The following is a 14,151-nucleotide window of genomic DNA, read 5'->3' as shown; positions in this document are numbered from 1 at the left end:
TGCATGTTGGTGGAGGAACGGGTAGCTGCTTCTTGGTGGAGGAACGGGTAGCTGCATATTAATGGAGGAACGGGTAGCTGCGTGTTGGTGGTGGAAAGGGTAGCTGCATGTTGGTGGAGGAACGGGTAGCTGCTTCTTGGTGGAGGAACGGGTAGTTGCATATTGGTGGAGGAACGGGTAGCTAAATATTGGTGGAGGAACGGGTAGCTGCATGTTGGTGGAGGAACGGGTAGCTGCATATTGGTGGAGGAACGGGTAGTTGCATATTGGTGGTGGAATGGGTAGCTGCATGTTGGTGGAGGAACGGGTAGCTGCATATTGGTGGAGGAACGGGTAGCTAAATATTGGTGGAGGAACGGGTAGCTAAATATTGGTGGAGGAACGGGTAGCTGCATATTGGTGGAGGAACGGGTAGCTGCATATTGGTGGAGGAACGGGTAGCTGCATATTGGTGGTGGAACGGGTAGCTGCATATTGGTGGAGGAACGGGTAGCTGCATATTGGTGGTGGAACGGGTAGAATGAGTTTCTCCCATTCCATGGAAAGGGTTTTGAGTTTGAGAAATGCAAAACACACTATAAATTGTAAATGTTCTCCTCCAGACCCAGAGTAGGATGAAGCTCATAGCAGACAACTATGATGAAGAACATCTACACCCTCATCATCCTCACCATCCTCACCACCCCCACCCGGGAGTACACCCGGCTCACCAGGCACACCCTGCTCACCCACACCACCGGACCCCTGCAAGAGGACCACCCCACGCCAACCACAGAGCCCCAATGGACCAGGTTAGTACTCTCTCTCACACACACACACACACACACACACACACACACACACACACACACACACACACACACACACACACAGCTGAAAGATGTGATTAGAGATTGATTTGGTATGTGCTAGGTTCTGCTCCTCTCTCTTTGTCTGAGCTGACAGTAATACACATATCATCCTCAGAGGCAGCTACTTGTGGTCTGATCATCATCAAAGAAATCCCCTCTCTCTTCTCACCTCCATTCCTCCACCACTCCATCTCCATCTTTGCCAACTTACAGTCATTTAGATATGAGGCTGCCAGATAAGTATTTTTGATTTATGTGTGAGGTTAGTTTATACTCCCCCCTCATACAAAACTCTCTCTGAGTTTAGTGTCAATAACATCATCATCTCAGGATCATCTCCAACTTCCCTTAGGACACTCAAATTAGTCCCTGTTAGAAGAGAGCTCAATGGATACAGTGTCTTCCGAAAGTATTCATAACCTTGACTTATTCCACATTTTTATATGTTACAGCCTGAATTCAAAATGGATTCAGCTATCTACACTCAATACCCCATAATGAAAAGTGAAAACAGGTTTTTCTGAATTTTTGCAAATGTACATAAGTAAATGAGTCAATACATGTTAGAATCACCTTGATTACAGCTGTGAGTCTTTCAGGGTAAGTCTCTGAGAGCTTTGCTTGGATTGTACAATATTTGCACATTATTCTTATTCTGTCAAGTTGGTTGTTGATCATTGCTAGACAGCTATTTTCAAGTCTTGCCATAGATTTTCAAGCCGATTTAAGTAAAAAATGTAACCAGGCCACTCAGGAACATTCAATGTCATCTTGGTAAGCAACTCCAGTGTATATTTTGGCCTTGTGTTTTAGGTTAAGGTTTTGTCTCCCAGTGTCTGTTGGAAAGCAGACTGAACAAGTTTTTCCTCTAGGATTTTGCCTGTGCTTACCTCTATACTGTGTATTTTTATCCTAAAAAACTCCCTAGTCCATGACGATGGCAAGCATACTCATAACAAGATGCAGCCACCACCATGCTTGAAAATATTAAGTGATACTCAGTGACTTGTTGTGTTGTTTTCGACCCAAATATAACACTTAAAGTTAATTTCTATGCCACATATTTTTGCAGTTTTATTTGAGTGCCTTATTGCAAACAGGATGCATGTTTTGGAATATTTGTGTTCTGTACAGGCTTCCTTCTTTTCACTCTGTCATTTAGGTTAGTATTGTGGAGTAACTACAATGTTGTTGATCCATCCTCACTGTTCTATCACCGCCATTAAACTCTGTATCTGTTTTAAAGTCACCATTGGCCTGGACCATGGACCTTCCTCTCCAGGAACTGAGTTAGGAAGGACACCTCTATCTTTGTAGTGACTGGGTGTATTGATACACCATCCAAGGTGTAATTAATAACTTCACCATGCTCAAAGGGATATTCAATGTCTGTTTTTTGTATTTTTGTTACTGTTAGATTTAGGGTTAGGAGGTAAGTTCAGGGTTAGGGAAAATAGGATTTTGAATGGGACTGAATTGTATGTCCCCACAAGGTTAGTTATACAAGTGTGTGTGTGTGTGTGTGTGTGTGTGTGTGTGTGTGTGTGTGTGTGTGTGTGTGTGTGTGTGTGTGTGTGTGTGTGTGTGAGAGAGAGAAAATGTGTGGGTGTGTGAATATGTGTGGGTGTGTGAATATGTGTGTGTGTGTGTGTGTGTGTTTGACAGAAGCAGCTTGGGGGCTATCAGGTGTGCTGTCTGGATAGTCTCCCATTGTTAAGAGTGTCTCTTGCATTATATGTACTAAGAAATCATTTAAGGTGTACATTTTACATGGGAAGGTTTAACACCAGGCGGGCTGCAGCGTTCTGGATAACTTGCAGGGGTTTGATGGCACAAGCAGGGAGCCCAACCAACAGTTGCAGTAGTCCAGATGGGAGTGCCTGTATTAGAACCTGCACCTTTTCCTCTGTGAGGTAGGGTCCTACTATGTGGATACTAGTCACTGTTTGATGTTTGCAGAGAACGACAGGGTGTTCTCCAGAGTTACGCCAAGGTTCTTTGTACTCTGGGAGGGGGACACCATGGAGTTGTCAACCGTAATGTAAAGGTCTTTGAGCGGGCAGGCCTTCCTTGGGAGGAAGAGCAGCAGACATCTTGTCGAGGTTGAGCTTGGGGTGGTGGTCCAAGCTGAGATATCTGGCATGCACGCAGAAATCTGTGTCGCCACCTGGTTGTCAGAAGGGGGAAGGAGAAAAGTAATTGATTGTCATCCTCAAAGCAATGATAGGAGAGACCATGTAAGGATATGACGTAGCCGAGTGACTTGGTGTATATAGATCCTAGATCCAAGCCCTGGAGGACACCAGTAATGAGTACGTGGTGCAGAAACAGATCCTCTCCAAGTCCTCTGGTAGGAGCGGCCTGCCAGGTAGAATGCAATCCAATAGTGTGGAGAGACTGAGACGCCCAGGATAAAAGAAGGAAATAGTTTCCTAGGGTTAGAGGCAGAAGCTTGAAATTTAGAGTGATAGAAAGTGGTTTTAGAAGCAGGTACAGAGGAAGAGAAGTTAGAGTGAGTGAAAGGATGATAGGTCCTCCTGAAGTTTAGTTTTCCTCGCTCAGCTGCTTGCAGCCCTGTTCTGTAAGCTCACAATGAGTCACTCAGCCACGGAGCGGGAGGGCCGAGCCGGCCAGGAGGAAAGGGGACAGTGCGAGTCATAGGATGCGGAAAGGGAGTAGGGTGAGGCAGAATCAGGAGACAGGAGGAAGAAGGATTTAACAGAGATGATAGGATAGAAGAGTAGAGAGTAGTGGGAGAGAGAAGGCGAAGTCATGTGCCATCACACTCTATCTGGGTAGGGGCTGAGTAGGTAGGGTTGGAGGAGAGGGAGACCATCTGGGTAGGGGATGAGTGGTTAGGGTTGGAGGAGAGGGAGACCATCTGGGTAGGGGCTGAGTAGGTAGGGTTGGAGGAGAGGGAGACCATCTGGGTAGGGGCTGAGTAGGTAGGGTTGGAGGAGAGGGAGAGGGAGACCATCTGGGTAGAGGCTGAGTAGGTAGGGTTGGAGGAGAGGGAGACCATCTGGGTAGGGGCTGAGTAGGTAGGGTTGGAGGAGAGGGAGACCATCTGGGTAGAGGCTGAGTAGGTAGGGTTGGATGAGAGGGAGACCATCTGGGTAGGGGCTGAGTGGTTAGGGTTGGAGGAGAGGGAGACCATCTGGGTAGAGGCTGAGTAGGTAGGGTTGGAGGAGAGGGAGACCATCTGGGTAGGGGCTGAGTGGTTAGGGTTAGAGGAGAGGGAGACCATCTGGGTAGGGGCTGAGTAGGTAGGGTTGGAGGAGAGGGAAACCTTCTGGGTAGAGGCTGAGTAGGTAGGGTTGGAGGAGAGGGAGACCATCTGGGTAGGGGCTGAGTAGGTAGGGTTGGAGGAGAGGGAGACCATCTGGGTAGAGGCTGAGTAGGTAGGGTTGGAGGAGAGGGAGACCATCTGGGTAGGGGCTGAGTAGGTAGGGTTGGAGGAAAGGGAGAACATCTGGGTAGAGACTGAGTAGGTAGGGTTGGAGGAGAGGGAGACCATCTGGGTAGGGGCTGAGTGGTTAGGGTTGGAGGAGAGGGAGACCATCTGGGTAGGGGCTGAGTGGTTAGGGTTGGAGGAGAGGGAGACCATCTGGGTAGAGGCTGAGTAGGTAGGGTTGGAGGAGAGGGAGACCATCTGGGTAGGGGCTGAGTGGTTAGGGTTGGAGGAGAGGGAGACCATCTGGGTAGGGGCTAAGTAGGTAGGGTTGGAGGAGAGGGAGACCATCTGGGTAGAGGCTGAGTAGGTAGGGTTGGAGGAGAGGGAGACCATCTGGGTAGGGGCTGAGTGGTTAGGGTTGGAGGAGAGGGAGACCATCTGGGTACAGGCTGAGTAGGTAGGGTTGGAGGAGAGGGAGACCATCTGGGTAGGGGCTGAGTGGTTAGGGTTGGAGGAGAGGGAGACCATCTGGGTAGGGGATGAGTAGGTAGGGTTGGAGGAGAGGGAGACCATCTGGGTAGGGGCTGAGTAGGTAGGGTTGGAGGAGAGGGAGACCATCTGGGTAGGGGCTGAGTGGTGTCGTGTCTTTGGCTATGCCGGATTAATTGATATGACATGCTAACCTATAAAATGATTTCTCTGTAATTAATATTACCTGATTAAGCTAATCATGTAAATGTAATTAACTAGAAAGTCGGGGCACCACAGAGGAACGTTTATAGAGCCGTTATCTTCCGAATAAACTCTTAAAATACTTTGTAATATTTTACATCGATAGCAGTCAATATTAACCCTTGTCTTATTTTCAGTCTCATCATGAAAGTTGTAAATTCTTGGTTATCTTCACGAACCCTGGCTAACAAGTTGAATCAGCAATACAAAATTGGGTTTAATTATTTATTTACTAAATACCTAAACTAATCACACAGAATTACAAATACACAGAATACAAATGATGTCATACAGAAAACGTCCCGGTGGACGGAACCTGGTTACACAAAGGAAAGGGGGTTGGGCTTGAATGAAAGAGCGGGAAGACTTAGGAACCACAAACAGCAGCTATGCTATCGTAAATACATTGTCTTATGCATTCTAAATTACCGCCCATTTGGAAAAGGAAAATGCAATAAATATTTACTCTGAGCTGCGCTTCGGTAGATTGGTCGTAGATGCTGGCCGGGTTGGCCAACAGATCTTCCTGTACTCGGAAGAATGTCTCTGGTGGTAAATTGGATACGTGGTGGTATCTTCGTCTGTTTGTTAGACTGGATCCGTCGTCCGTCCTTTCCTAGCCCACGTCTACAGCGGCCGCTGCTAACTCAACGGCTAGGAAGTATCACTTCTGTAGTGAATAAGCTCAAAGTTCATACCAGTTCATACCATAGCTCACGCCGAGGTTGGCTTAGTTCTGTCCTTGACATGTGTGTCCTTCTAACGTAGAGGCTGCAGACCTCACGTGCTGGAACAACGTGGTTATCTTTTCGTCAAAGGCTTATATAGTGGAGAGGGGGGAAGGATGTGTTTCATCGTTTATAACCCCTCCTCTTCACAGGGGTGGGCCACTGATCAAGCAGGGCACTTTCCTTATGAAAACCCAATTCTCTCATTTGGAAGCTAAAATTACATTTAATCTCCTAACAAACAATTTCAATATCAAACATTTCAATTGCATAACAATTCCATGTGACTCTGATAACTAGAGGGTGTATACTTTCCCAGGCACAGTTTATGTCGTCCTGTCATCAGTCATAATGTCTCAGATGACAACGGAACTGACATCCATACTCATTACGTTATCAAGCATATTTCCAACTGGTTTTATTACCAAAATATGGTTCCTTTCCCCATTTGTTTGATGTTCCCAGACTCTCTATATTTAACAGGACAGCAGTCCTTCAGTAGGGTCAGTAAGAGAGGGGAAGGGAGAAAGGTATTTATGGGGGGGGGTCATAAACCTTACCCACAGGCCAACGTCATGACAGTGGTTAGGGTTGGAGGAGAGGGAGACCATCTGGGTAGGGGCTGAGTGGTTAGGGTTGGAGGAGAGGGAGACCATCTGGGTAGGGGCTGAGTGGTTAGGGTTGGAGGAGAGGGAGACCATCTGGGTAGGGGCTGAGTAGGTAGGGTTGGAGGAGAGGGAGACCATCTGGGTACAGGCTGAGTAGGTAGGGTTGGAGGAGAGGGAGACCATCTGGGTAGGGGCTGAGTTGTTAGGGTTGGAGGAATGAGAGACAGAAAAGTAAACAAAGTAGTGATCAGAGACATGGAGGGGGGTTGCAGTGTGATTAGTAGGCAAACAGCCTCTAGTAAAGGTGAGGTCAAGCGTATTACCTGCCTTCTGAGTGGGAGTGGACTGGGAAAGGGGGAGGTCAAAGAGGGGAAAGAGAGAGTTGGAAAGAAATTAATCGAAGGCAGACATCGGGACGAAGAGCGGTGAGCCATCATCAGGAAATGGTCTTGTCAAGGTCATTGAAGAACTCTCTAAGGGCACCTGGTGGGTGATAGATGACAACAATGTTAAACTGGAGTGGACAAGTGACAGTGACAGCATGGAACTCAAATGAGGAGATGGACAGGTGAGAGAGGGAGAAATAGATAATCTCTACTTAGGAGAAATGAGTAGACCTGTTCCACAATCGCAATGACCAGATGCTCTCGGACTATGAGAGAAAACATAGTCAGATGAAGAGACAGCAGCTGGAGTAGCAGTGTTCTCTGTGGTGATCCCATGTCTCTGTCAGGGCCAAAAAGTACTGGGACTGAAGGGCAGCATAGGCTGAACTCTAGAGTTCATGACCGCAGATCAGCAGTTCCAAATGCTGCCAGAGACCATGAATTCCACATGGGTTGTGCACGCAGGGTACACTAAATTAGAAGGATTGCATCCAAGGGGTGGGTAGCGTCTGCAAAGCCTATATGGAGAGGAGTGAACAGGTATAGAAAGCACACATACTTGCCAAAGCTACAAAACAGATCATCTGAAAATAACTAGGTAAGATACTCAACTGACAGAGTGGTGTGGAGCATTCCTCTCTTTCCTTCCTTGATTAACTGCAGAAAAACTTGGCAGAACTGGCTTAGCTTTGCCACGAGACCGCCGCTGACACGACCCCGCTTACACGACCCCCGCTTACAAGACTGCCGCTGACACGACCCCCGCTTACAAGACCGCCGCTGACACGACCCCCGCTGACACGACCCCCGCTGACACGACCCCCGCTGACACGACCCCGCTTACACGACCCCCGCTGACACGACCCCCGCTGACACGACCGCCGCTGACACGACCCCCGCTGACACGACCGCCGCTGACACGACCCCCGCTGACACGACCCCCGCTGATACGACCCCCGCTGACACGACCCCCGCTGACACGACCCCCGCTGACACGACCCCGCTGACACGACCCCCGCTGACACGACCCCGCTTACACGACCCCCGCTGACACGACCCCCGCTGACACGACCCCCGCTGATACGGCCCCCGCTGACACGACCCCCGCTGACACGACTCCCGCTGACATGACCCCCGCTGACACGACCCCCGCTGAGAAAACGGGAGACTGAAGTACTAATACTAATTGATAATACTAATTGATAATACTAATTGATAATACTAATTGATCATACTAATTGATCATACTAATTGATCACAAAAATCTCTGAAACTGGAAACACTTATCTCCCTCACTAGCTTTAAGCACCAGCTGTCAGAGCAGCTCACAGATCACTGCACCTGTACATAGTCCATCTATAATTTAGCCCAAACTACTACCTCTTCCCCTACTGTATTTATTTATTTTGCTCCTTTGCACCATATTATTTATATTTGAACTTTGAACTTTCTTCAAACTACAAATCTACCATTCCAGTGTTTTTCTTGCTATACTGTATTTACTTTGCCACCATGGCATTTTTTTGCCTTTACCTCCCTTATCTCACATCATTTGCTCACATTGTATATAGTCTTATTTTTTTCTACTGTATTATTGACTGTATGTTGTTTACTCCATGTGTAACTCTGTGTTGTTGTATGTTGTCGAACTGCTTTGCTTTATCTTGGCCAGGTCGCAATTGTAAATGAGAACTTGTTCTCAACTTGCCTACCTGGTTAAATAAAGGTGAAAATAAAAAAAATAAAAAAATAAATCATACTAATTGATAATACTTATTGATAATACTTATTGATATTACTAATTGATAATACTAATTGATAATACTTATTGATAATACTAATTGATAATTCTAATTGAAAATACTAATTGATAATACTTATTGATAATTTACATTTTACATTTACATTTTTTTTTTACATTTTTTTACATTTTAGTCATTTAGCAGACGCCCTTATCCAGAGCGACTTACAGTAGTGAATGCATACATTTCATTTCATTTCATACATTATTTTTCTGTGCTACTAATTGATAATACTAATTGATAATACTAATTGATCATACTAATTGATCATACTAATTGATCATACTAATTGATCATACTTATTGATAATACTAATTGATAATACTTATTGATAATACTAATTGATAATACTACTTGAAAATACTAATTGATAATACTTATTGGTAATACTAATTGATAATACTAATTGATCATACTAATTGATCATACTAATTGATAATACTAATTGATAATACTTATTGATAATACTAATTGATAATACTTATTGATAATACTAATTGATAATACTAATTGAAAATACTAATTGATACTTATTGATAATACTAATTGATCATACTAATTGATAATACTAATTGATCATACTAATTGATCATACTTATTGATAATACTAATTGATAATACTTATTGATAATACTAATTGACAATACTAATTTATAATAGTAATTGATCATACTAATTGATCATACTAATTGATAATACTTATTGATAATACTTATTGATAATACTTATTGATAATACTTATTGATAATACTAATTGATAATACTAATTGATAATGCTAATTGATAATACTTATTTATAATACTTATTTATAATACTAATTGATAATACTAATTGATAATACTAATTGATAATACTTATTGATAATACTAATTGACAATACTAATTTATAATAGTAATTGATCATACTAATTGATCATACTAATTGATAATACTTATTGATAATACTTATTGATAATACTTATTGATAATACTAATTGATAATACTTATTGATTATACTAATTGATAATACTAATTGCGAAGATGAAGAGCACGCGTTCCGGTACAACAACAGTCACACATTCCAGTACAACAACAGTCACACATTCCGGTACAACAACAGTCACACATTCCGGTACAACAACAGTCACACATTCCGGTACAACAACAGTCACACATTCCAGTACAACAACAGTCACACATTCCGGTACAACAACAGTCACACATCACCCTGCCCCTTGATCCTGGTTGATGTGTAAACGATCAGCTGTAAGTTATGAGCAGGTAGCAGTTCACACATCAAGAAGGACACTGGGAAGACAGGCAGCACTTAAAGTAGATGGCCCTAGCTAGCAAAAAGACAGTACTAGACCATAACAGATAAAGACTACAATTATACTTATCACTCCTGGAGATATCAGGAGTCCTCTTGCTATAGAATAAAGTGCTGCCAAGGGTGTGCCTAACACAGTTTCCCCTAACCAACCACCGCACGCAACAATAGAGCAGTAAAACTGGCCTCTTCTCCTCCTTTCATCTCCTTCACCTGCACTAATGTACAGTATATTTGGCTTTAACCTATCCTTTGTTTTAAGACCGCTAAAGGAGATGAGGAGAGGTTAGGGAGAAGGGAGGGAGGATAGGTAAGAGTGGAGAGGAAGCCACTTTAGTCTATTGGAATGCTTATACTGTAGAACACATGCACTATAGATAATCATCTTGCCCCATTACCACCTGCTACTGACCTCTTCTATTTGTTTAATAATGTTCTTATTGTTCTCTAATTCATGTGTGATTGGGGAAACTCCGCAAGACACTCCTTTGTGTGTGTGTGTGTGTGTGTGTGTGGGGATTTCCAGATAGGAGGTGCTGGAATCACACGCCTGTTCCCTCAGACAAGCACCATTAAACATGACCCAAGCTAACACACAATGGGATATCCCCACTATTACACACACCACTTCTAATATAAATATCTCTCACTCAATATGGCCTCCTGCACTATTTAATAGAGACATTGTTTATAGACCTGACATGCAGCATAACGCGGTAGCTTGCTACAAGCAACTTCTCAGTCTCTTAAGTCAGAAAGAAAAAGGCCAGCGGTGAAACTATGAATTAGATTGCTCGGAAGCATGCAGAGAATAACAAAATAACTCGTAAATCTGGGCCAAATGGCTGGAAATGCCCCCTTAAAATGGAACCTTTACATGTGTAAAAGGGATAGCACACTGTTTGCAAAGTGAAATGGAAAGCTGAACGTAAAGCTATAGGCTGGAAAAAGTTTCAACTGTCGTTAGGGTTAAAGACAACCTGTATAAATAGCAGACTATTGTTCTCTCTCCATGTCTCTGATATTGTTCTCTCTCTCTCGCTCCCCATCTGCCTCGCTCTCTCTCTCTCTCTCTCTCTCTCTCTCTCTCTCTCTCTCTCTCTCTCTACCTCCCCCTCTGCCTCGCTCTCCCGCTCTCTCTCTCTACCTCTGCCTCGCTCTCCCGCTCTCTCTGTGTGTGTATCAATCTCTCTCTCCCTCTGTCTCTCTCTCTTTATTTCTCTCTCTCTCTGTGTGTATCTATCTCTCTCTCCCTCTGTCTCTCTCTTTATTTCTCTCTCTCTCCCTCTCTCTCTCTGTGTGTGTGTATCAATCTCTCTCTCCCTCTGTCTCTCTCTCTTTATTTCTCTCTCTCTCCCTCTCTCTCTGTGTGTGTATCTATCTATCTCTCTCTCCCTCTGTCTATCTCTCTTTATTTCTCTCTCTCTCCCTCTCTCTGTGTGTGTATCTATCTCTCTCTCCCTCTGTCTCTCTCTCTTTATTTATCTCTCTCTCTGTGTGTCTATCTCTGTCTCTATCTGTCTCTCTCTCTTTATTTCTCTCTCTCTCTGTGTGTCTATCTCTGTCTCTATCTGTCTCTCTCTATTGATTTCTCTCTCTGTGTGTGTGTTTCTATCTCTCTCTCCCTCTGTCTCTCTCTCCCTCTGTCTCTCGTGTCCAACACGCTCTCATCAGAAACCACAAACACACTCGTTCCCGGCTGCTTTGACAGAGGTCATCCCAATCAATTTTCCTCATGTCTGACCTTTGACCTATAGTGGAAGTTCCGCAGAGGTCGCCATAGGGTGTGTATGTGTGTGTGAGAGGTCAGATTAGGGTCCCTGACATGAAACTGTTTTCCCTCTAAACACAGTGCCCCTCTCTGCCTTTTATCTCTCTCTTTTATCTGAATGTGATTAATTACACTATTTATTTTTCCTCACCATCTCTTCCTCCCATCACCCACTCCTCCTCTTCTTCCCTTGTCTCTCCTCTCCTCCACCCCACATTTCCTACTTCCCAACTTCTTCCTTACCCCTCTCCTCCCTTATTTCTGTTTCTCCTCCTCCTCCTCTCCCATCCTCTGCTCCAACTTTCCCTTCTGTTTTTCTATTCTCCACCCCTCATAGCTGGGTGTCTGACCATGGCTAGCGGTGCAGTGTAGCACTCAGTCCAGAGGTCAGCTTGTTCCCAGCTGCTTTGACAGAGGTCATCCCAATCAATTTTCCTCATGTGTGACCTTTGACCTATAGTGGACGTTCCGCAGAAGCTACCATAGGGCTTGTGTGCGTTTGTGTGCATTTGTGTGTGTGATTGATGATGAAGAGGGTCTGGTCAAACAGATCAGAGACACAATGCTTTCCAAGGCTGTCAGATGGAGAGATACTCTCAAAGCCACTATAAACAAAAAAACACACACACAAAACATTTTTTCCATGACCAAACCATATCTCAGCTCTTGCGTCTCATTATTGCGTCATTATTCATGTAGCTAACAGACACCTTTATTTATCTTATCAGGCCATCCAAGTTGGCATCCACCACCTGTTTTCACCTAACCTGTTTTTACCTCACTTCAGTTTGATGGGCATGTTGTGTCCATGTTGTTCTGCTTTAGCCACAGCTATAGCGCTGCCAGGGACTTGGCACCATGCCTCTGTAAGGAAATAGAGAACAGCCATAAAGTGTTTATCAGAGTTAGAATTACAAGGCCTCTCTCTGCTTGTTGTTCCTTTTTCTCCCCCTCGACAGGCTGCCTGCTCTGTAAGAAGTAGCACATGGTATTTAGCCCTGACTGGGTGGGGGTGTGTGTGTGTGTGGGGGGGTGTGTGTGTGTGTGGGTGTGGGTGTGTGGTTGCGTGTGTGTGTGTTTAGCCTGGCTACGTTGGCGAAAGAGCTTGGCTGTGTTTACCCCGCCTGTCACAGGCACTCACTGGGGATAGATGCTTCTAACTGATTGACCTTAGCACGTGGACGCAGACTGTTGCTGAAGCTATTAGCATTTAGCATAGCATACTCTTGCGTATCCCTAGCCTTAGCCTAGCTTTAGCCGTAGCATAGCCATGGCTTAGCAAAGCCATTGTGATTGAGAGGGGAACAGTCATAACTCCTGACAGGTAATGCAGTTAAGGCAGGTGTGTCTGAAGGTGTGTCTGCGTGCCTCAAGACCTTAATTAGCCCACTGAGCTAAACTCTAGGCTATAGCTCTGGGAGCCAACACAAGTCTTCAGGTACCGGAGAAGTTCTCTCATCAAGTGAGCATGGCTCAGTGAACCAGCTCTACTACAGTACTCTGCTGCTTGCCTGCCTGTCTGCAAAGACGTCATGGTGTTGGTCTGTGTGGGTTAGCCTCACTGTTCCCAGGGCTATGTCTGGCTAGACTCAGGCCTGAGGAAACCTCTGTAAGATTCATTACTGCCTCCTGACTACATCACAAAGAAGGAAAAAGTCCATTGATATCATACAGTAGAACAGAGCTACAGCCTGGGTGAACAAGCTAAACATGCTAGCTTTGATTATAACTGGCTGTGAGACTTGTAGGGAGACACGGTACAACTAAGTATAGGAAGGCCTGACCTTTGGTATTCAGGTCTGGATTTTGTTGTGTTCTCCAGAAAATACACAGTACATGAAGAAAATGTTATGCAAATTGCATTTGACTGATTGATTTATTCTCTCCAGCAGGACGATGAGGAGGGCATCTGGGCATGACCGTCGCCATGGGAACTGAAGCTCCAATCATGAGAGGTGAGTGACTGCGATGTTCTTCCTTTCAACTTCTCCAGCATCACCCTCCTCTTCATCCTCCTCCTTTTCATCCTCCTCTTCTTCCTCATCCTCCTCTTCATCCTCCTCTTCTTCATCACCCTCCTTTTCATCCTCCTCTTCTTCATCACCCTCCTCTTCATCCTCCTCTTCTTCATCATCCTCCTCTTCATCATCCTCCTCTCTTCATCATCCTCCTCTTCATCCTCCTCTTCTTCATCATCCTCCTCTTCATCATCCTCCTCTTCATCATCCTCCTCTCTTCATCACCCTCCTCTCTTCATCACCCTCCTCTTTTCATCATCCTCCTCTTCATCACCCTCCTTTTTTCATCACCCTCCTCTTCATCACCCTCCTTTCTTCATCATCCTCCTCTCTTCATCATCCTCCTCTTTTCATGATCTATCTGGGTTATCTGCCCCTGGGGTATCTGCCCCTGGGGTATCTGCCCCTGGGTTATCTGCCCCTGGGTTATCTGCCCCTGGGGTATCTGCCCCTGGGTTATCTGCCCCTGGGGTATCTGCCCCTGGGTTATCTGCCCCTGGGTTATCTGCCACTGGGGTATCTGCCCCTGGGGTATCTGCCCCTGGGTTAT

At 45.1% G+C, this 14,151-nt stretch overlaps 1 protein-coding gene across 1 annotated transcript in view; it reads left to right on the top strand.

Annotated features, from left to right (window-relative positions):
• LOC115168911 (ERC protein 2-like) overlaps positions 1-14,151 on the top strand; it is a 332,236-nt gene that overhangs the window by 243,952 nt on the left and 74,133 nt on the right. The window contains exons 14-15 of the mRNA XM_029724430.1: positions 603-791; positions 13,473-13,538. Of these exons, the coding sequence (XP_029580290.1) occupies positions 603-791; positions 13,473-13,502 (219 nt within the window). The 3' untranslated portion in view covers positions 13,503-13,538. The remainder of the gene's footprint in view (positions 1-602; positions 792-13,472; positions 13,539-14,151) is intronic.

The sequence above is a fragment of the Salmo trutta genome, chromosome 30, assembly GCF_901001165.1.
Source record: "Salmo trutta chromosome 30, fSalTru1.1, whole genome shotgun sequence".
NCBI lineage: Eukaryota > Metazoa > Chordata > Actinopteri > Salmoniformes > Salmonidae > Salmo > Salmo trutta.
The sequence above is the reverse complement of the archived record's forward strand: the minus strand, read 5'-3'. Positions and strand labels throughout refer to the sequence as shown.